This window comes from Seriola aureovittata, chromosome 10, assembly GCF_021018895.1.
Source record: "Seriola aureovittata isolate HTS-2021-v1 ecotype China chromosome 10, ASM2101889v1, whole genome shotgun sequence".
NCBI classification, from domain to species: domain Eukaryota; kingdom Metazoa; phylum Chordata; class Actinopteri; order Carangiformes; family Carangidae; genus Seriola; species Seriola aureovittata.
This window is the reverse complement of record NC_079373.1, coordinates 7,771,580-7,796,286: the sequence shown is the minus strand read 5'-3', so window position 1 is coordinate 7,796,286 and position 24,707 is coordinate 7,771,580. Positions and strand designations below refer to the sequence as shown.

Below are 24,707 nucleotides of genomic sequence, written 5' to 3'. Positions count from 1 at the left end.
TTGCTCTGACAAAACAAAATTTGAAGATGTCAAATTGGGCTTTGGGAAATTGGGGTTGATATTTTTCACAATTTTGTAACATTTGATTGTGACCTGTACATGGAAATATGTTTTTTTTTTTTAAATTGCTTATTTTATCATAACTCAAAATATAGGTCAGCTCAAACAATGCATCTTCTTCTTCTGTACATTAGTATAGTTGCAGATTGGGCCACTAAGCCAGTAGTCATGGGCAAATCCTCCCCATTCCAAAGCATTCCTTCAGTTTTCTCTTTGCACTGGTGGTGGATGTCATCGTTAAAACATAACACGCAGTGACACTGCTGTTGTTATGAGGCAGGAAGATCATGAATGTGGATAAAAGCTGTGTGTGTCAATGGGAGACTGGACTTTTGTCCCTTAAGTCAGCTACCACTGAGACAGCAGCTTGGCACAAAATCAAAAATCCACATTACAGGGAGTGTCAACCCAGCTGCTTTATGTATGTGTGTGTGTTAGTGTTTGTCTGTACTGCAGCAACATATATGTGCTCACTATACTGACAGAGATAATGTGCTATATAAAGCCTCATTATAATCCATGAGTCATTATGGGTTCAAATGACTATAATTTTTCATTCACTATGTAATATAATGGCTCACTATAATCCCTCTCTCCAATAATGACTAATAATTTAAATAGACACGATAACCATGACCACACATTATCAGTGAAAAACAGCAGGTAACTCTGCTATTGTTCAGTTTGATAATAAAAAAAAATTCATTCCACAGTCGCAGAAATCAGCTCAATAAAACCTTTTAGTAGAGACTTCAGAGCATTTAGCTCAAAGTTACAATATCAGAGCTTAGAGTTGAACTCACTGGCATTCAGGGAGCATTTCAGGACATAATAGGAAGCTATTATTCACAGAAGATCTGCCAAACTTATTCAAACCGAGGTGAGCTCTCTCTCCACGGGTCAAAACCAGGATAGCCTCATTAATGAGGTGCAATCCCACTACGATGGCCAGCCAACCAACACTTCCAGTAATGATCGCTGGAACAGCCCACAAACGGTTCCTTGCATTTTAAGGTTTCTCTAACAGGCCATATAAACCGGCTGCCAAAATACCATTAGCTTTTGGAAAAGGGAACAGTGTGGAGTATTAGCCGTCCTCATCTGAGGTATTCTTGGCAGTACAGTGTGAGGGTTGTCTGTGACCACTGCCCTTGGTGACCTCTGAGACCTCAAGGTGTGTGAGAGCTCTCCGGGTCTCCACAGTGTATCTGTCGTGGCTATTTCAGTTGCACAGGGTTTTGTTTGGAGTGTTAAACCACTTAAGACGTTATTGTTAAAGGAGGTTATCTGAGGGTAAACTCACATACCTCCCCATTTTCATTGTGCTACTTTTGGATCTGACACACTTGTTAAAGTCACTGTGGATTAGGAGCGTCTATGGATATTTTCAGGGGGTGTGTATTGACATGGGCCACATACTTATCAGGATGAGGGTCCTTCAGTGATATTGACAATAGGTTACATCCAATAGGCAGATATTGTATATTGATTATATTGTACTCTTAAGGTAAAGGTGAATTTCTCCATATGGTTTATTACAGGCCAGTGGTCCTTTGTTGAGGTTTTCCTGCAGTCATTTCCATGTGATGGCATCCTTGATGGCAGCCAAAAATTTTTGGAAAGATAATTCATCCTGCGCCTTCATCTGGGATTTTCCCCAAGTATGATCTGACAGAAAAGCATTGAACTTCCCAAAAACGCTCATTATGTCTTTAGCGATCTCTTGCCAATATGAAAAAGTAAAGGGTACGGCCAAATAATATGAATATGGTTTAACCATTTTTTAACCACACTGCCTCCAGCAGGCAGTCTGTGCAAGGCAGTGCGTGTAACTATACACCAAACTCTACCCTTATATAAACTATAATTCAGATTAGTACTTTTTCTATTTCTGGCTTGTTTGCTGTTGGTTTACCAGTATTAAATATCACAAGATAACTGCTGGATCACACAGAACATTATGTTTTTTGGACTTGTGGTGCAGTGTTGCCTTGCTATCATGGCGGCCTGCTTAATCTTAGACAACTAATGCACGCCATGGGGGAGACAACAAAGATTACCAAACCGCTGTGTTTGAGATGCAGTTTTGTCATGCATCACAGTCCCATGTTGTGAATTTCTCTTTCTTCACTTGTGAAATTCCCACCAGGCCATTTGTCTGCATATAGAAGCTACTTTAAATCCAGGGTCAGGCAGATGATGACAGGGAACATTTCCAAGAGAAACCCACTGAGCCCAGAGTGGGGTGTTAAAGCAAATCCAAACAAACACTGCTGGCTTGTGTCTTAGAGACACTGTCGTGTCTGTCTGCATCATAGACACCAAATAGTCCACGGGATATGACTCCCAAACCCCTGAGCCAAAACAAGTCCAGTTATTCTGCTTGAGTCACCGTCCCACTTCCAAAGAAAAGTGAATTTGAGTGCCAATGCGTTGATGTGTTGACAGATGAGTCCTCCGTGTAGCCTGCAGGCAGCTCAAGCCTTAGATGTGTTGGGAGCTGCTGTAGAACAGTTCCTGGAAGACTTTCCGTGGGTTTGAAAGTGACTTAACTGCAACAGCTACTGTATCCCTGTGACATTTAGCAGTCAAACTCAACAACACCCAATCCTTTGAGTCACTTGAGATGCTGCTCATGGACAGTAAGCTCAAATAAAAAGTAGGGCTTCAACTAATCCTTACTCAATTTATATCATTAATCAATCTGTCAACTATGTTTTGGATTCATCAATTAGTGGCATCCTCAAAATTGCTTAATTTGTCTGACCACCAGCTAAATATACTGTATTAAGAATGATCCAGCTAATAAATTAACCTTACAGTGAGATTGCTTTGTCAATTACTTTTTCCAAGATCAAGAATTAACTTTCAGCCTATGTCAAAATGGACAAGAGGAAAAATGTGGACATCAAAAACTGCAGTTCTCAGCCTTATCTGCACGTGGCCCCTTAATTTGAACCAATGTACAGTATACTTGACTGTTTTACAGATTGGGTTAGGTGGCTGAAGAGGCAAAACTACACAATATTTCATGTGGCCAACACTTCTACTGATTTATCTAAGTCGAGGGGTGGGGCCTAATGCTGATTTAGGATTTTTTTAGTCAAAGAAAAACTCTGCTAAGCCTCCCTCGTCCTCAGTAACGGACGTGTTGCTTGGTGAGGAAGTAGGGCACTGGTGTGTAGTGTGTCAAATACATGGCATTCCTGGAACTGAAGCCCATGTTGCGTAAAAAAAAAAATGTTTCAGCATATCACTGGTGTTTCCACCCTTACTTGAAATGAGCATTTTGCAAACACTACAACTAGCACTGTCCTCGCCTTTCTTCGTGAAACGAAGCCAGTTTTGCGATGGGCAGCTGTCAGAAAAAACATCCCAGCATCGATGAAAGGAACTGATAAGCTCACAGATATAAGATTCCAATGGTTCGGACAATTTGGAACCGGTTCTCTACTGGAACCAGTTCTCCGTTCCCATCCCTTTTCATACTGCATCACATGGAAACAAGATTTTTGTAGATCTGCATTATGTTTGATGGGGCTCCAAGAATTCTCATCCCCCAGCTGACTTTGAGACCTTGATTGTATAATGAATTCAACTTATTAGACTCCAGTAGCTGTCTCATTAGCCGTCTCTCCCTCGCTGCATGCATATATTTATTCCCAACCAAAAATTACTGATGAAAGAATTGCACTGTTAAATTCTCATTTGGTCAAGAATAGACTTTCTCCTATCAGCCACTGTGTGATACAAATCTCTTATGTGTTATAATGTGTTAATAATTACACCTTTCACTGTTTCTATATATGGTTAAAGAAAATGTGCCAGATTTCTTTTCACATCCCCTCCATAGTTTTGATCTCAGCTGCTTATCCATCTAGAAATGAGGCTGGAGCAGTGTAGTGAGGTGAAATGAGCAATGCTCAGATCTGTTAGAGGCGACTGCTTTTGGAGGTTTATTTCCAGATGGATGCTGACATTGCCTCCTGAAGAAATATCAACTAAAAGTCTTCCTACAGTAGATTGTCTTTAGCAGTGTGATCGGGGTAGTTGCAGGTCTTGAAAAAGCTTTAAAAAGCTCTGATTTCAGTTTCCTAAATATCTTCAGCACCATTCAGTACTATTCCAGACCGTATATAACATCCATATGATGATCATAAATGAATTTGAACTTGGGCTAGAAAATAGACTTCTTTTAAATCATGTCTCAAAACCTTCTTTCACATGGCTTTTGTTTAGTTTATCTGTTAGTTATTTGATCTATTACTCCCAGGTGTTACTTTTATCCATAATTTGTCTCATTACTTTCAACTGTTCCATGTGTTATTTTGTGTGCTGACTTTGATTTCAGATCTAATTGATTCCTGTTTTCTTTTACTTGTTCTTGTTTGTAATGTTGTTTTGAAAAGTGCAATATGAAAACAGTTTATCATCATTATTATTATTATAATCATTATTATTAACAATAATAGTAGTAATAGTAGTAGTAATAGTAGTATATATGTATTTTTTAATTGGATAATCCATCTACATCATGTTTACTGTTGCAAAGTGCTGTCAAAATTGTCAATAAACTCATGCACTTGGTGGATAATTCTAGGCCATATCATCCCTACTGGTTTTCACTGATATCTTCCATACTTAGGTCGGTATGACCATGAAACGGGTATGAAATTGAATTCTGTGTGATAATGAAAATGTTGTCAAAAGTCTTAAATTTTACTTAGTGAACCCTTCAGAGAGCCTGATGATTCTGTGCTGCCATTTCTACCGTATATAGATGGTTATAAAAGAAATTCATCAGAGTTATTTTCGATAAGAGGAGGATTTTCAGACACAGACAGTACCTCTATTACTTTCCAATATGCCTTTGTGATCCAAATTGGTGATGAATTAAGGGAGTGAGACAAAGTGAAGGAGGAGGCAGAATGGTTTCCATCAACATGACAGCACTCAGCAGGTAGAAGCACAGCGAGCCTGCAGCAGTTCTAAGTTTGATTACAGCTCTTCTCTCATCTTCTGCTTGTGTTAAACTAACAAACCACTACCAAGTCAAAAACAGAAACAGACCACCCATACTGGGTGGCTGGGTGGCTGCACTGCACAATAGCTGAGCCCATTATGCTGCTATATTGGACAAACTCTCCACAACAAGCTCTATGGCAACCCTGTTGTGTTAATCTCCCTTGGCTTTTTTGTTTTTTTTAGATCCACTGTATTCATTTCATGTACTCCACATTGTGCATGCGAATTACTAGATGTTATATTATTCCCCATATCTTGTGTGACGTAAACGTCTCCCAGGCGATATCGAGCCACTAAACCAAAACACGTTGCTGCTGCTGCTGCCTCTGGGCTTTATTTAGAACATTTGATCTGGAAAATTTATTCAGGTGACTGATCATATAAACTGAAGAACCTCTGTTCATCAGTCAAATTTATGTTGAGTTCTGCAGCTCTGAGCTCTCAGTGATAAAGCACAAATGAATGAGCAGTTATTATAATATCAGTTTGTAATGGAAAGATGTGTCGCTGTGCCCTCTCTGTTTTGTAATAAATAATAGAACAAAAACACAAGAGAGACATTCGACCATGACTTTGGATGGGTAGTCGTGTAATTTAGTAACTGAATGATCACTTGAAATTTCATTTTATGCGTACTAATACTTTTTTTAATTTAAGATCATTTAAAATTCACTATAAGGCATATTTAAAATAACTGAAAAGGAGGACCTGCACTACAGTGCAACTTGTCCTTTGATTTTGACAGAGCAGGTTTTGTTATAAGTCAGAGCCACTGGGAAAAAGCAGCTTTGATAAATGCTTTCAGGGCAATAAAACTACATGTAATGTTCATTACGTTTCCTTCTTACAGCTTGTCGGTATTAAATACAACAAATCACATTTAAATCAGCATCATGCAGCCCAGCATTTAAGAGGGAGCCTGGGGCTAGCTGGCACTGAAGGCCCATAATAGTGTTCACAGAATTCATTCCTTACAAGAAATAAACTGTGATGAAACCAAAAGAATCAGCTGCAAAAATCTGGAGGCAAAGAGAGAAAACATTAGCCTCCTCACCATTAATACAATGTAACATTTATTGATTCGTTTAACATTCAGTCAGATCATCGAAGACAACTCGTGACAGTAATCTGTAAGTTAAATTGCTTTTGACCTAAAGTCAACTTCTTTGTTGAATTTTTATCAGCTGTAGAAAAAGAGGATCCTCCCTAGCACACTGGGAGTGTAAGGAAAAACCTTAACACCATATTCATTAAAACATTTTGCAGAATCAATTCTTTCATCTTCTCTTTTTCTGTAACTAAAACTAAACCTGAACAGAGAATGATTTTCTAGTTTGTCACAGTAAGTGGAGTTCCACATACTGAGGTATACAGATTTTAAAGTTCTTGTATCACATCAGTCCTCGTTACGAACAGATAACCTTTTAGTTTTATGTAGAATGGAAACTCTTTATAGTGATCATGTCATTATAAGTGGATCATTATTGTCACATTTTTTTTTCTCCTTTTCTACATTTCTCATGCAGATTACCATCTAATTGACATTTGTATTTTTATTACATGAATATAAAGTAATGAAACGGACAGCTTCGCTATTCACTGATTTACAGATAAAATGACAAACACACACACACACACACACACACACACACACACACATACACACACTTGCGAGTGACGGCAAGCGCACGTACATACACAAACACAGGCAGTGAACTTATGTAGGGAGAGTAGGTGGGGGACGGTTGTTACTGGTCATTACACACTGTGGCAGATCAAAAACCCCAAACCTAGAGGAACACTGAGCGGACTACTTGTTAAACGAATTATTTGAACAGCATTTGTTTAAGAACAATTTTTGATCCTTATAAGTTGATCGCTGTGAACGCGACCACTATGAGCAGTTTCCACTGTATTTGAATCACATCAGAGGACACGTTTTGTTTCATTGTTTGTTTGGTGCAGGACAAGATGCCTGTCCACCCATCAGCCATCTCTTATTGCCTCTGACCGGCACTCTGAACTCGCTGATAATTCAAACAATTCAGTCCTCTGTGCCAATAATGATCATTATACCACATCACAGTTCTAAATTTCCCAACATGGGCTCATATCCTAACGAAGCACTGTGGGGCTTCCTGAGCGAAACTGTAATGTCATCAAAAGCTAATGAAACTCAATTTATTATGATGACAGTCAAAGGGAGCATCAATTAGGCACAGGGCTCGTTGCAGCAGAATACTGATCAGTATTTGGATGCGATCCCATCAGCAGACCCAGATATGAGATGCAGTCACTTAGCTAGTGTGCGCTCATCCCTCGTGTGAAGTGGGCGTCTCATCTCTAAACTGCACTTGACTCGGCATGCTCACGAACCCGTGTGTTTTCAGGATGATTGATAACGCACATTAACATGGATTAAGGGCGACCGTAGCAACAAGGAGTGTATTTGTGAGCTCTGAGGAAAACACAAACCTAATAATGAGACTCAGAGGGTGCATTAATATCCAACTAGTATCAACCATAGGAGAAATCATAGGTTATGTGAATACTCCAAATGACAGTCCTAAATGTTTCTTCTAAAAATAAAGTTAAGCTGCAGCGAGAGAGAGAGAACTGTAACCTCGAGATCGTGCCTTTAAAAACTTGAAAGCTTCTCAGATAAAAGATATAGCAGGCCAAAATAAATAAATAATGGTCTTTAGAAAGCACAATAACATGTCACAGACTTTGAAGTTAATGTCTGAACAAAAATAAGGCTTCGACAAGAATGTTCATGAGATGGGTCCAGCATATCACTGTGTATAATCTCCGAATAGCCCAAAATCTTCAGCTGCACTTTCCCTCATCAAACCTCTGACAGATTTGGGTCTCCTGCTGCGTTGTGATGAAATGTGTGCCGTTAGATTCACAGCGGTTGCTGCAGTAATTGGTCACTTAATATTTCCCTCTTGTCTTGGGCAACAATAGTGAGTAACATGTAGACAAACAGAACAAGCTCTGTGTGCTTTTAGTTACCTCAGGAGTGTGTTAATCTTTTAGATACTTTCTCTCATTACAGCATTTACTCAGAGTGGTAACACCCGGTTGTCATGGTCTTTATGTATATTTTAGTTTGATCTCAGACGTAAACAGCAAGTAACTACACCCTCAATCTGTGTTGCATGCCTGTTCAGCTGGGCAGTATGTTCTATTTTCAGTCCCAGGGAGCTATGCACTGTGCACTATGCTGTGTGTGCGTGTGTGTGTGTGTGTGTGTGTGTGTCTCTCTGTGTATTTACAGTACATGTTCTGCTTCACTACCATCAGGCTTATTACACAAACCCTTCAATTCACTTCTTCTTTGCAAACAAGCCCAGCACTGCGATGAAGCGAACCTTGCCCTTTTACAGCCCGTACAGAACAGTGAGTAATGTGACAATGATGTGACTGCATGTGAAAATACTGGGATATGAAGAAATAATGTATACAAAAGCCCCTCTGAAAGACCACAGCTGTAGAAAGGAAGAGGAGTCAGCTTGTAGGGAGATTTGAGAGGATGGGAATCCCTCGTCGTGCTGCACATGTTGTCATCTGACAGTACACCGAAGCTCTCACCAGAAGTAAGAAAAAAAATATAGAAAATGCCACTCTAACAAGCCTCCTGGGAGCCCCACTGCCTGGCTTCCTAAAGAGGGAACAGCTTGTCTGATCTAAAATGCTTTAAAAGACTCAGAACAGAAACAGCCTGCTGTGCTCCACGTACATATTCTGTCCATACGGCCCATAGTAACGGCTTTGTGTATTTGTTTGGCCATGTGAAACCATCGGCCCGTGCGGTTTAGATTACATAAGAAACATGGCAACAGGTAGGAACTGGAACAGGTACAATAACTAACTAACACAGTAAAATGACAGACGTCAGGATTCCCCAGTGTGTTTGCGTAACCTTAGTTCCTTCCAGTACATTTTTTCCAGTAATGCTTGACTTCACACTCAGATGGCCACACAACCTGTATTATATTTATGATATACTTAGAAAATGTTTTATATATTATATTTTATTGACAGAGTACGGACCTTTTACACTGTTCAAATGAGGCTAACACCTGCTACCATCGAGCTTTTCTTAGTCAATGTTATAGGGAACAAACAGCATTCAGCCCCGGGTCAAATGACTCTGCAGTAGCGGCGGCTCCTGCTCTGATCAGCAGTGATGTAAACGTGACACCTGAATGAAGGCGCCAATTTTCCTCCCTTATCTGTGTTGTGACGTCTTTCTGAGACACAAACACTGTCACCTGCCCAGCACGGTGCTGTTACACCAGAAACACCATGGCTACGCCTTCTGCTGAGAGTGTGCTGCACTCGGGGCTGTGCTCAATAGGTTTTCAAAACGCACACTCACTCACCGAAGCGTCTCACACGGAGACTCACACACTTACAGGAGCACCAACACGCGATAGATCCATTTTACCAGTCTGCACAGCAGCTGGCGGCTCACTGTTTGAATCTGTGTCTATGGGTGTTTGGAAAATCTGCTTATGCGCTCTAATGTTGTTGTAAAAAGGGTATCGGAGGTGGTGTTCAGGCAAGTCTGATAAGGGAGTAGAGGCCTTCATGAGGTCTATAGGAACAGGGTCCAAATTAGTTTCAGTCTAATTGGGTCAGGTACAGTCTCACTGTATTGTTGTAGGTCTGAGGTCTTTATGTCAAAATATGTGTAATACCCAAAAGATAAAGGACTCGGCTCTGATCACATGATGCAACTTAATTATCACAAGAAAAAAAAGTGGGTTTTTGATGTTAGAAGGATCAAGGTGAATAATGAGTGAGTTTGTCGTTTCTCTGGTCTGTTTGGATCGATCTGTCTGTCCTTGGGTCAGTTTGAAAGGGGGTATCTTTTTAAGAAAAAATAAGTAACTAAAAAGTCATTTATACTTGTTGTGCTTGGGTAACTTTTCCACAGGCCCAAATATCATCAAGTCCAAAATTTTCGACCTGAGAGGACTCTTAATCCACAGGTGTGCATCAGCCAACTTTTGGAAATTTCTGAAACTAACAAGCCGACAGCCACCTAAGGCTTTGACAGTATAGATTTTCTTTTCCTACCACGGTGAAAAAGCAATGTATCCCCATGGTTCGGCGGTTTATCACCAATGACGAATGAATTGGCCAGGTGTGCAAAGGTGTGAAAGTTACAAGAGATTGTTTTCATTGTGGATTCATTTCCAGATCATTTTCTACATTACCTCTTTGGTCGATAAAATATCAGAAAAAGTGAGAAATGCCCATCGCAATTAGGGATGTAACAGAAATTTGGTACCAATACCACTGAAATACCACAATTCTTGATACCAAATTCAATACCACAGCAAAAACACACACCCGCCTCTCCATATAGTCAGTGTGTAAAGCAGTAGTTGAAGCTGACTAACGTGGTGACAGATCAGTTGTGTGAAAATATTCAGTCAGCATTATATATTTTGACAGACAGTAAAGACGTTATGAGCTGCTGCTGCTGTGTTAGCCTCAACCAGATAACGTTTGCCTTTGTGAGCGGTGTGTGTGTGTGTGTGTGTGTGTGGGGAGCGTTGCTACAACAACTCCTGGCTGCCGCAATTCGCAAACAATAACAGTAACATTTCAGCATTTCAACATTTTGACGACATGTTGCTCTCACCCACTCACCCTGGTGGGGTGGTCATGCAACATAAATTGGATGTTATCCACCATTCTTTCTCATCACAAGATAAAGAAGAACGCTGATGGCCTTTTACATCCTTGTTGCTTTTTATATGTGGTTTCTATTCTGTTGTCAGTTGCTGTCAGCTCCTTAATAATTCAGGACTTGAGTTTTGTTTTACTTTCCATGCTGCCTCCGCACAGAGGATGTTTAAGTCTCTCTGCACACAAATGCAGCTAAAGCCCACAATGTCTTTGCGGTCATTTTCAAAGGCAGATTCTGGTACTGTAGTTGACAATGATCCATGTCTTAAATATGGGAAGTGCAGGTCTTATGGTTTTGGGGAGTGAATACATTTTCCAAAGCATTTAACACCCTACTTGCTATGAAATCTGTGCCGGCAACACTAGCTCTGCTGTCTTCCATTTCAGCCATCCTTAAATGTAGACACACCTTCCATCATTAGCTGTGTTTTCCGCCCACCCTGACTTCCTCTATCACATGTCTGACACTGATAAGAGCTCCAAAAACAATGCAGTGGCCATGCTTCAGTTTAGTAGAATAAATTACCATAAACATCACCTCTAACTAATGCAAGGACATTTATGTATAATTTCCTCTGGTGCTATTAAAGGAATAAATCTGCCAAACAGAAACAATTGAGCATGGCTAAGCAAAATGTGCCACCGCCTCATTAATCTCACTTAACATCAGAGGACAGGTGGCTATGACGGAGCTTCAAACGGTAACCACACAGTGGTACTCAAGTAGAGGAAGATGAATTCATGAAGTCCCACGATGCTTCATTTACAAGCAAAGTGCTCCTCAGCAGTTCTGCAATCAGAACTCTCTACACCGTGCTGAAGGAGCAACTTCTGTGTAATTCATTAAAGATTTGGTATAAACAACACTTTTTCTAGGAAAACTGTGCTTTTAGTGCACTAGTAGCATTTTTCTTTACTACCAAGCATAGTTATATAATTAAACCTCCACTGGCTATTAGGCAATGTTTTAATATCAGTTCTCAAGAGGATAAACTGATAAATTAGATTATTAATTTTAGTTAAAATAAAACTTTCTTAAGAGAAATATACTTTCTGATATGATACATCGGTGAGCATTATGTGTTCTCAAAGTGTAAGATGTCTGCATTACTAGAGCTACAACTAACCATGATACTGTATTTTATGCATCTGTAATTTTGTGAGAAAAAAAAACCAAAAAAAAAAAACAGGACATTTTCTGGAATAACTACGTAAATCTGAACTCAACAAACATCCAATTTAAACCCAAGTAAGGGTTATTATGTATTTATTATTGGAAACTTTATTGTCCATATGTTGATTTGTATGTAAGTTCAGCTGACCTGCTGAGGACTAGCGGCTCTCTCTTCTTCACTATAATTAATGCCAACCATGTTCTTTCCAGGAAAATTATTTATAAATTAAGGACCCTGCTCAACTAACTATTATTTTTATTATGAACCTGTTGATTATTTTCTTGATTAATCATTTAATTGTATAAAATGTTAGAAAAAAAATGTAGATCACAATTTAACATCCCAGCCAAAGACGACAAATAAAAGTATAGCATGTTGTAATATTTGAGAAGCTGGAACCAGATAATTACTGGTATTATAATGTTTGATGATCAGTTCATTGATTACGTTTTTCAAATAGTTGCCGATTACTTTCCTATCAATGGACTAATCAATTACTCAAATAATTGTTTCAGCTCATCAAATTATGATACCTTAATATGGCCACTAGAATTTACTAAAATACATAAATACAATGTGTATGGCTGCACTGATTAATAAATTGATGATTATTTTTTCAATCAATCAATGCCTAATTGTTTGGTACATAAAATGTCAAAGGAAAATCAAGGAGTATAAAACACAGATATTCAGTTTACGATCATATATGACAAAGAAAAGTTGCAAATATTCACTATTGAGAAGCTGAAACCACCTGTTACATAAAATGACTCAAACAAGATCTTGTTACAAATGTTACTCGATAAAGGACGAAAGGGATTAATCATTATCAAAATAGTCAATATAACAATCTATATCATAATGATCAATATTAATTTTTCTGTTGATTGATTAATCAACTAATCGTTTCAGTTCTGTGTTACAAACAATGACAGCAAAGTTTTCTCTCATCAAATGTAGAGAAACTGTATCCACTAAAGGAATTTCTACAAGTGTGGAACAGCTTTTAGCCTCAGTGTTGCCAGAGTGCCAATTCCAATTAAAATTCATGTCCAAGTCATTCTATTATGTAAACCAAAGGACAGATTTCAGGAGGCATCATGGGCGCTCGCTGCCAGACAAGCTGTCCCCACAGTGGGGTGAAACTTCCAGAAATCCAAATCAAATAACTTAATCTTTCCTCTCCTTGGTTGTCTTGTTCCCATCAGGAGTCTTGACTCCCAGCAGCAGCAGCCATGTGAGAGGAGCCATCAGCAAGCAGAGGATGCCCACACCCAGCTAAAGCCAAGAAGCCCCCCTCCCCCTCCCTTCCTCCCTCCCTCCTTCCCTCCTTCCCTCCCTCCTGTGCCCTTCCTTCTTCCCACATGAGGACGAGAAGATGACTATCACCAGCCGGCAGTCCTTCAATGTCCTGACGGTCATTTTCCTCCTGCTGTCCACTGCAGGTCTGTAAAGTTTCTTATCAGTCTGAATCTGCCTGTCTGGCCCTCAAAACGTAATGTTTTTTTCATTACAGGAGCTTCCAATCGCTCATATAAAGAGACTCAGGGTGTGCTCATATTAGTCATGCTAGGAGAAGTTTCTACAAACTCAGGTTACCTCGAAATGTGGGTGTCAGTCCTTTACAGAGGGAGCCAGCAGTGAACTAATGAACTAAATGCAGGAAATGAACCCAAAAGACACATATTTATGTTTCGAGGGGAGATAGATGTTGACATCTGATGTCCAGACGTTAAGTCAGACACACTTAAAATCAAGTGACTTGGAAATATTTATTGCCAAAAAGAAAAAGTGTACTTGGCAGGAAAAGCTCTGAAACCTGGGGGGGGGGGCTTGTAAATGAGGCCTTGCAGCAACTGTAAAGAGTGCACACTTATAACCCCAAAAGCTATAACAAAACAACCCAGCCAACAGATACAGTATCTCTGAGATATGAAGTATATATTATCCACATGGGAAAAGATGCCAAGTCAAGTTTGAAAATGATAAAATAGGGCAAGAGGAAGAGGGAGTGTTAGTGGGAGAAAACAGCTACCAGAGCATGTGACAGGTTGGATCAAACAGTGAAGCCATAATAACCAGAAGAGTGAGAGTGCGAATGATGTTAATGACCACCTCATTAAAGAGCAACTTAACACCGTGTTATAGCATGAAAAGTCCTCCTTCACATACACGAAAATATGCATTCAAACCCAGAGGACCTCGATCTCTTTGCAAATAACAACTCCAAATGACTCTTATGCAACTATGGGTCTGTGAATTCTGGGTGACAGCCAGAGATGAGATGTAATACCTGGATTTCTACCATCTTTGGTGGTAAGGAACAATGAAATATAACTCTCCAAAATGCACAGAGTTGATTTCTGACTTGACTTGCACTTTGGGAGTATTGAGTGCAAGGCTACATTACAGATTTTTCACAGATTAGTTTTGGTCTAGAGGACAGAATTAGTCTCTGGGAAATAACAAAAAGCTGCTGTTGCAATATTTACTATAGACCAGAATCAGTTTTAAGTGTAGTGAAGGGACTCTACATCTAACCAGATAGTGGCTACTAACAATGATTCAATATCAATCATTAATCTTAAAATCTAATCTTATAATTACATGATAAAATGTTCAACAATAGTGAAAATATATATCGAAAATTCCCAGAGGGCAAAGTGACATCCTAAAATTGTTTGTTTTGCCCAACCAATAGTCCAAAACCCAAACATATTAAATTTCTGATGATAAAAACCAGAGAAAAGCAGCAAATTATTAGATTTGAGAAGCTGGAGAATGTTGAGTTAATGAAGGATAAATGACTGATTGATGAAGATCAATTGTCGATCTATTGTTAAGCTGATGGCATTCAGTCTGAATTGATGCTCATTATCAGCTATTTTTCATGCATTACAATAACAGCAACATGGTACACAAAAGTCCATTATACTCTGCTACAGAATAAGGAATTGGAAATTAATTTTACAGCAACCAAAAGCCCAACTGAATGAGTTCCTTGTGAGTCAATATCACTTTTATTATCTTGCAACTGAACACTGAATGAAACACAAGATACAGAACCAGTTTTCCCTCCATGTTTCAGAACAATGTCAACAATCTGTAGCTGTGATTGACGCCGTAAATAAATGAATATGATGTGTGAGCACTGCCTGATGTTCAGATGTTGCTTGCCGCTGGCTGCAACTGAGAGAAAGCCATAGCTGTTTTCAGACCGCAGGTTGTAAACAAACTGTAATGCAAGAGCCAAGCTGTTAACTGTATCCTAAATTTCAAGAGGTGTTAATGAAATTAAGCAGGTGGGTGTGTTTACAGCTGTCTCGTTTCCAGAGCCAGCTGTTGTTCATTTGAGAGGCCAGAGACTTCCCCTGAACACGTCTCTTTCAAAACCTTTAAATCGTACATCGTTAGAGGACTTTATGGTTCACTTCCAACATCGAGGGGCCTCTGCTTCCGTATTGCCAGTTCACTTACGTACAGCTGCTGACCCGTCCTTCAGGTATGAGGATTTATGTATTAGAAATAACACGAGCTAATTGCAGAACCATTTCACTGATTCGCCGACTTGTACGGTCAATGCAAAGGTCGAATGAAGAGTTTTCTTTCAGTGCAAGCCATCCTTGACTTCTAATCCCACTGTGTCCTTCGGTGCCGCTTGATTTTACCCCCTCCTCTGCTAAAGTTATGACTGTCGCAGGGACAATAGCTAGCCACACCAAGCTCATTATAACCTGAAAGAGCTCGCGCCTTTCAAATGCTGATCTGTCCCCGTCTGAGATTACTGAAAGACTTCTATCACCCCGCAGCATAAGTGGACCTTGAAATAAATCACAGCGGCGACACTGCCAGATTTTTCGGCTTCACTGATGAAAGGAAATGCATAAGACAAGGACAAATCAGTTACAGTATTACAAATATGAGTGCACTTCACATGGAGTGGCATAATTTAACTTAAGCTTTCTCTGAGAATGATCAAACAAAAATAAATCAAAGAGCTTCATTTATTGCAGATTAAGCAAATGACACACATAAATACAGCCAGACTGATACATCAGCATATCTAATATTATCTGCTGATTTTAGTTCAGCTCCGAAATATTGTATTTTTTGTATATGTCAGCCAATGAGTAGCATTACTGAGTGAAAATCAGTTGGGCTCATGGTAGGATGACTAAACTCTGGCTACGTTTTATTGATTTATTTTAGGATCTTTAGGATGTGTTCAGCTGATTGAGTTATTGTTTTAGATATATCTTATTGATATATTTATTTATTTATGTATTGGGTAGTGTCATGGTGCTGTTTCGGTTGTTTGGGAATAAAATTGTTTGCATGACTGTTTTAAACGTTGTATTCATGGTTTTATATTTGTATTCTGATTTGTGGCACATTTTGTGTTATCTGTCTTATGTTGTTTCTCTTGTAACTCAGCGTTATTGCCGCCTATCTTCGCCAAGACACGCTTGAAAAGACTTGATTTCAATTAGGCTTTCCTTAAAACTTAACTCAAGATACAGGGAAATAGACAGCAACAGCGGTGTAGAGTTTTACACGTGTGTTTGTTCGCGTACGTCAGCCTGTGTGTGCTGATGAGCAGGTAGACATGTGTACACATATTTTGGGCAGGACAAGGGTATCAAGTTTCTTTTTGTGCAGTTTCTACTGTACATCACTACTGCAAACTTAACAGTGTTTGTCTCCAGGCAAACTGAAACATTTTAGACTCACTCTTATAACTGGTAATAGAAAGAAAAATGATGCTAAGAAGCTGACGCTGATTTGATACGAGGATGTTGAACAAGCGGGTGTATCCTGGTCTCAGCGCCGTAAACTGACACTCATTATGTCGGGTTCGTTTCTCTGACAGATCGGTAATTTATTATTATCAGATGTCAGAGTCTCGTCTGCCAGTGAAGTAAATTCCTGTGATTTCATTTTCAAGCAAAAACTTATTGGCTGCCATATTCCATAACAAAAACAATATCGTTTCCCCCCTTTGTGACAGCAATGATGTACTAATTGATCTTTTGCGCTGCAGGGACTCGTCAGCACAATTACAGATGAATTCAAATAAGCTGTAGTATTTGTGCTACATATCTTTGCATTTCTCCATAATGAATTCAGGACAGTCATCCAATATACTTCCAGCTGCCAAGAAGTAGTACCATTTTTAGGGTGATTTACGCTGAACAGACAGATGTAGCCCTGCTTCTTTCATTTCAGTTCTTTTTTTTTTTTTTTCCCAGTCATGCACAGACAAAATGTTTCATCCCTTCCTGGCTTCAACCAAAACAACCATCTGGGGATTTGTAACATGATTTTGACACAGCAAATTCTGTATCTGGTCTGAGGAAAAAACAAACACCTGAGTATGTTTGGTTTTTCCATCCAGAAGCACTGACGGTCTTAATTTTGCATAATTACCTAACAAATGAGACGTCCTTGATGTATTTTGGGTTGTTGTGTTCCAGCAAGAATAAAAGGTGACAGAGCTTTTCCCATCACGGCCTGTAACATGATTTCTCCTATCTGATTATTTTCGCTGGTACAGTGTGTTTGTTTTTTCTGTTCCTTGTCCTACACCATTATTATTACTCAGACTCTCTCCAGTCATCTTTTCTAAGGCATCCAAAGAAAAACACACAAAAACAAAGCATTCAGTACTTTGTTTTTGTGGTTCTGCTTCTGTTGGTTGAAGGGTGTTTTGTTGTGTGTTGTTTTCCATCAATATTTTTAATAAAGGAATCGGGGGAAACAAACACAAAGTCTGTCTCAAAGGTCATGAGACCCACGAGTCTTTATCTCCTGCGGTACCAAAAATACATTCCTCCTGACTTTGGAATGGATTTAACATTAATCTTTGTCTTCCCCAACGCTACAGCCCTCTCAGCTCATTACCGGGTGTGTGAACCTTACTCTGACCACAAGGGGCGTTACCACTTTGGCTTTCACTGCCCACGCCTCTCAGACAACAAGACCTACATGTTCTGCTGCCACCACAACAACACCGCCTTCAAGTACTGCTGCAACGAGACTGAGTTCCAGATGGTCATGCAGGTCAACCTCACCAACACCTCAAACGGATATGCACACAAGTGAGTATAATATAGTGTCATTTGACACTATTTGACCTCTCTACAACGTGTGTCTGCCCTGTCAAGTACCAGTTTTGTCTTATTAATCCCATTTTAGTTTTTATTTCTTGGTTTAGTTTGATTTGTTTAGTTTTGGAAAATGATAGAAATGTCATTATTACCTAAATCCTTTTCTCCAGCAACACAAAGTGTAGAAAAATAGGGAATTCCCAACACAACAGGGTGCTGTGATGACTTAACTAGCAAGGATACTACAAAATAAGTCATTAGGTTGTATACTAAGGGCGGGCGATCTTCGCATCCACAATCTGATTGGCAATCTTTCTTCCCGATTTTGAATTGCACTGTCAAGAATATCCAGACTCGAACCATTGTTTTCAAAGTGGTCTGGTGCATCTGTGTTTTAAAGTGATTGTTCGGGTTATTTGACGCGGGGTTGTATGAGGTACTTATCCATAATCAGAGTATTACCTGCAGTAGATTCGGGTCAGAGCACTGTCGGTTTGGAGACGCAGCCAGGAGCATCGGCACAGAAGCAGAACAATGTAGTGCTGTGGACAGGGACAGAGGAAAGAAACGCATTTTAGCCACCTGAACACATGCCCACCTAAAAAAAAAAACAGAATCAGTTAAAGTGTATAATAATTAATAATTGTAATTATATTTTGAATATTTTCACCCCTTTATCTTGCCGTCAAACAGCCTTTTATGACTCAAACAGCTGATCTGCAGTGTGATACACTGTGCGGTGTAATCGTGCTAATGCATAGGAATACAGAAGTTCAACAGTTGAGAAAATGTAGTGCCAAAGAAGAGGGGACAAAAAACTGACAAAAATGTAAAGACGTTTTATTGGCAGAGTATTTGATAATGAAAATGATTGTTAGCTGCAACGCAAAATGAATTCATTTTTTTGAGGTCATCTAAATATAATATGTACCAAATTTGGCTGAGATGGGATGAAATGTCTAAGATGGAAAAAACTACAAAACATATCCTCATTATATTAATCCTTAAAGAAGGACTACAGGTATAAGACTTCCACACGAAAAGATAATCATTTCTTCTTTGGACCATGATGAAACTTTCCACCAAATCACAGTGAAATCTGTTGTGTGGTTTCTGAGATGTCCTTCTACAAACACAAACAACCAGGACCAAAACATAACCTCCTTGGTGGAGGTAATTATGGGAAAATGTGGGTTGTGTTGAATCTTGAGAGGAGATTTTTGTGAGCAGCTGTGCTGCAACAAGCAGTTTCAGAGAAGGGACATTTCCTCAGATCAGATGAAAACAGCCGGTTATATTCTGCTGACTCACAAATGGTTCACTCCCTCGACAGTATCGTACTTATTGACACCACTTGCCTCTTGCTCAGAGGCTACGTTGACATTGATCTACACCCACAAAACCACCACAGAGAGAAGCAGATGCTGAAAGCATTTGTTGTGTTGTGAGTGGGACGCCTCCACACGAGAGCAGGTATTAAGTGTTGACTATTTTTTCATCTACCACGACTGTATCACAGAAATTCATACGATAAATGATAGTACACTTGTCCAGTATTATTAATACTAACTATACTACATGTGGCAATAATGTCAACATATTGTCACAGGGGACACAGTATGAGCAGGTTGAGGCCGAGTGAAGGGCACAGAAGAATGAGCTTCTTGTTCTGTGGGAGCTCCCATTGGGAGGTTTGGGTGACAAAACCACAGCTCTCTTTGCTAATGCCCTCCCAGCATGCCTCTGTCTGGGATGGTTCACACTGCCCTGCAGCTGGTCATGATATTTCATTTTAGTGTCAGATGGACTGTTGGGCCACTCTTTCATCCTGGCTCAATGGAAGATAGGACTGCGGGTTTGATATTTACCACTGGCCAAGCGAGTTAAACTGGCCATTATTCTGCTCACAGTGCATGGTGGAAATGGTTATAGTTCGAGGGTTACTGCAGTTCAAAGTAAAGCCAAAGACGATCGGCCTGTGTGGATTTCACAGGTCATTGTAGCATATACCTCTCTTCATAGTTACAAAGTAGATGAAATGGTGCAGAATCGAAATAGATTCAGAGTGGAAGAGTCAGCCGAGACTGAATTGTTAAATAAACATGAAAAGCTAAAAACCTTTGACAGATAATCAATTGCATCAGCTTCCCTTCTCTGAGAAAGCCGTGTTAAATATTGAATAACATTTGTTTTAGTTATGTGGTCATGATCGATCCCTCCAAGGACTGTGCACATATTGCTTGCTTACCCTCTGGTTGACCCAGGTACACGGAAAGCCCGTTGTCCCCTCAGATCACCTTAATAGAAACACTAAACTATAGGTAAATGTCTTTGATGCAGACGTGAGGAAAGGTAAATGCAGTTGCGGATAATTTTAAATTTGAGTACAGTGCAGTGTTTCTCACACGTTGAGGATTTGAAGTCTGGGGTGTAACACAGGTTATTTTCTGTAGCTACAATTAACAGTTGTCCCCTAAATGCCTCACATGCATTGGAAGACACAAATGTAAGATTTACATAAGTGGAAACCAGGGGATATTATCTACCTGGTTGGGCCGCCCCAACACTGAAGTATTAATATTCACCTGCCTCACAGCTCATTCAAGCAGCTCAGCTTTAAGGTCAGATAAATATCCTCAAGACCACATAATTTCAGACCAAAATGGATTCACTTGGTTTACGGAACCCAGGAGCACTTGGACATCATTTTTTTGTAACGGCTTTAATTAATGCTGTCAAAATTGCAAAGTATACCGAAATGACATAAAAGATGGGTTCCCCTCCAGATATATCGATTTTAAAGCAATATTCTCTGTGTCATCACTGTCTCTCAGAGTCAAAACAATATTTTTTTCTTTCTGAATAGCGTCCAGATAGGACTGAATCACTTCCAATTTCTGTGATATTTTCCAACTAAATGTTCTCAGCACCATATAAACAGAAATGTCACAACCACAAATATTTAGTAGCCCTGTTTTGGCAAATGCTGCTTCTCAAGCTTCTCAGGAAGCTATTTTCTAATGCTATTCCTGCTCATCTACCTTGTTGTACTTTATGGATGTGGGCGGACTAAAAGGAAGTACAAATGTGCCCCACATAAATCCAGCTGGATCATGTAATTCATGGAGAAAATGTATGAAAGATGAAAACAAGTAACACAGATTTTCAGAGGAACTACCAAGAAGCCAAAATGAGATGGATTAAAAAAAGTCTCTTGTGCTAATGAAATTCTTTGTCCAACTTAAGAAGAAAGTATTAAAAAAGCAGCAAATGGAACAGATGGAGGTTTGTTTAATATATTTATGGTTTTTATCAAGGGAGGATTTGATGAAAGTCTCAGTCTTGCCACATGAGGGGTAAACACACACACCTGGCAGCTCCATCAAAGCTATTAGGAATTATAGAACTAGCTTAAGGGTATCTGGATGGTAGCTTGGAGCATGTGAGGAGTGTTTATCATTGTCTTTCTCAGATTACACTGTGCTAATACTCTCCGTCTGTCCCCTGCAGTAATTATACAGCCCTGGTCGGCGTGTGGATCTACGGCTTCTTTGTCATGGTGCTGCTGGCGCTCGACTTTCTCTACTACTCAGCCATAAACTATGAGCTGTGCCGGGTCTACCTGGAGAAATGGGGTCTGGGAGGACGCTGGCTGAAGAAGGCTCGGAGTCAGTGGCACAGGTCCATGCCAGAGGAGAGTGAGGCCCAGGCTCAAGCCCAGCCCATGGTCCCCAGCCACTACCAGCCCCGACACAGCCTCCGAGGGGAGAGCCACAGCCCCACGCTCCTGCCCTACAACACATCCACCGCATGGTGAGTCACTGTCTGTCACGTGACGACTGACAACCTGCAGCTTGGTATGCATGTCTACTGTGCAGCTACACATAAAATACAATTAACCAAAGATATTCTGTTAATCATTATTATGAAAATGATTATAAGAGCACAAAAACATCTTATGTGTAAGCCTTTGTACGATTGGTTGTTTCCCCCATTGCTAGCCAAGTCACGCTAAATAAAAGGAAACTAAACCTAAATTATCTGTTCTTGTGTTACATATTTGTGACAGTTTGCTAACAAGTGAAAGAAGATACAGTACAATGTAGCTTCTTTTTAAGTAGCTGAATTGATAATATTAATCATGTAGATGCAACTACCAGCAACGGTCGCGCTATTTTCAAGGTTTGTTATAGTTCTTTTCATCAAACGGGAGATGTCATGGCTGTCAGAAAAAAACCCTATTTTTCCCATAGAATGTATATAAAGACAGACATGGCCTGTGACGTTACCCCAACTCCCAGCTAATCCAAACATGGGCAAAGAGGTGGGGTGTGTGTGGAGCCGAGACTTCAGTGCATGCCAGTTTAATAACGGTGGCAAGCATACGCCTCCATTTGCATTGTTCGACTGGCTTGCCAACTGTGTGCCATAGTTGGGCATTTTAACGTGGGAGTCTATGGGGATTGACTCGCTTTTGAAGCCAGTCACAAGTGACCATTCGAGGGACTGCATTCCCATGTTGGCTTCATTTTTCAGCACTGGGGCTTTTGTTTTTCCACCACTTGTATTTATGGTGTCTGCGATTTGACAATGAGTAGCAGTAGCAATGCCACCAATGAGGACCGTGGCTAATGCTAACATCCACAAGACGTTTGTGTATTCCAAATTGGCCAAGGACAACACAGTGGCTGACTGAATACGGTAGATAAGAAGCAACACTGAATCAAAAACAGTGGTGGAAGGAGTACTAAGACATTTTTACAACTACAACTCACAACAATGAATTCAAAAGTTAAACCACAAATGTATTAGCGTCAAAATATACTTAAAGTCTAGCAAAAGCTAAAGTAGTCAGGCAGTGTGGCCCTTTTCAGAATCGCATATTATGGGAATTATATTATCAATGCATCTATGTGTAACTCACTTTAATGTTGCAGCTGGTACAGGTGGAGTTCATTTTAAATACTTGAACTCTCATCTTGACGTATTATAATCCATCATTTGTTAGACATATTTGATATTATCAATCTGAATCTACAAAACAATATAGTGGTGTTAAAAGTGCAATATTTGCCTCTGAGCTGTGGCAGGATAGTAGAAGTATAAAGGAGCACAAAACTGTACTAAATATACTTAGTGACTTTCTACCACTGGACAACCCCATCAAAGTTATGATGATTGCTACCGAATTTCATCCAGAGCTCCAACACAGAAGTTTAGAAAAAACTGAAAAGACTTCTAACACGACATTACATCACATGCATTACAAAATATGATTTGTTCCACTCTGATTAGCATATTACACAGCAGAGACTCTTACTGTTGCTTGGAAAAACAATGAATGGATAAGATGCTTAGAAACAAATTCAACAGTTCCTTTCAGAGATGTTCTTCATTTCTTTTTTAACATTGTTTCTCTTTGTGTCTCATTTTGTTGTCCGCCTGTCTCTCTTTGTATTCTGTGTTTTGTTAGAGAGTGCTACATGGCAGGGAAACAAATTAAAGCATTTCTAGCATACTTTCCCCGAGCCAACAGGGAGGAAGCTCAAACATCAGGCTCCCCATTTACTGGAGTTCCTCATTAAGAGTGTAGTGTGCACACAAACAGAGGCACATACACATCATTACTGCCAGACAATGATATTGATAACTATGTTCCTTTTGAAATCATAGCAACTCACTGGTAAAGAATTTGATCATTTCAATGTATGGTTTCCCTCTGGCTAAGGAGTACTTACTTAATCAGTATTTAAAGAGACCTTCCATCCACTAATGGATAATATTCTGCAAAGTATCTGCTCTGCATTTGTTTTTCATCTCACAATAGCTGCACTCTGTCTGAACATAAACCTCTTTTTTTTTTAAAAGAGAATTAAAGGTTTTAAGTCTGACCGGCTCATTAGGGAGCTGTCATTATTAACGAGTTGAAAAGAATGGAATAATATGAAAGCATCATTGTCCACCAGGGGCCCTTAACTCGTATTTAAGCTGAATGATTCGACTCAGAGTCACATAGGAAACCTTTCATGGAGTTTCTGTGGCAAAACACCATCTGCTGTCCTTTCAGTTTATCTTTTTATTACCTTTGAGAGCAGTCACAGGAGTCTCAGGATGTGTTAGGCTGCGCATGACTGTTGTTAAAACACACAAGATGATTTACAATGCCAGAAGTGAACTGTAACACACAGCAGCCACGGGGAACCTTTTCTTCTTTTGGCAGACATTGTTCAGCCTTTCATAATACAGCTACACAATCATAGAGCGCAGTCTGAACAAATGGACATCTTTGTGCGGTCAATTTTTCATTCAGTTCTCCGTCTCAGATACCGTTCACCCTATCTGTCTGACTGAGGCTCCGAGTCTCTTCCTAGAGGTAGACATCTCTCTCGGGTCATGATAATTTAATGTGGACAGAGCTTTGACAAATGGCTTTGAGAAGCAGCGTGGACAGTGGGAGCCATAGACAGAGGAGCTGGGGTGCTACAGAGGGATTCTGGGGCTGCTCTTCTGGTGGAAACGTGGTTAACTAAGACTGGATATATCCATGGAGCCTCCTCATTAGACATGAAGTCAGTTCAGTATGATAGCACTCATCAATCCTAGACTGGTGAGGTTGACCTGTACTGGCAGC

General features: G+C 39.8%; 1 protein-coding gene across 2 annotated transcripts in view; it reads left to right on the top strand.

The window, feature by feature from the left end:
- The window catches only part of shisal1b (shisa like 1b), a 43,218-nt gene that overhangs the window by 9,177 nt on the left and 9,334 nt on the right, over positions 1–24,707 (top strand). Inside the window, exons 2-4 of one of the 2 annotated variants that reach the window (XM_056387188.1) lie at positions 13,178–13,414; positions 17,854–18,067; positions 21,587–21,889. In XM_056387188.1, coding sequence (XP_056243163.1) covers positions 13,348–13,414; positions 17,854–18,067; positions 21,587–21,889 — 584 coding nt within the window. In that variant the 5' untranslated portion in view covers positions 13,178–13,347. Of the gene's footprint in view, positions 1–13,177; positions 13,415–17,853; positions 18,068–21,586; positions 21,894–24,707 lie in introns of those variants that run through there. The other variant, XM_056387187.1, reaches the window with a different exon arrangement.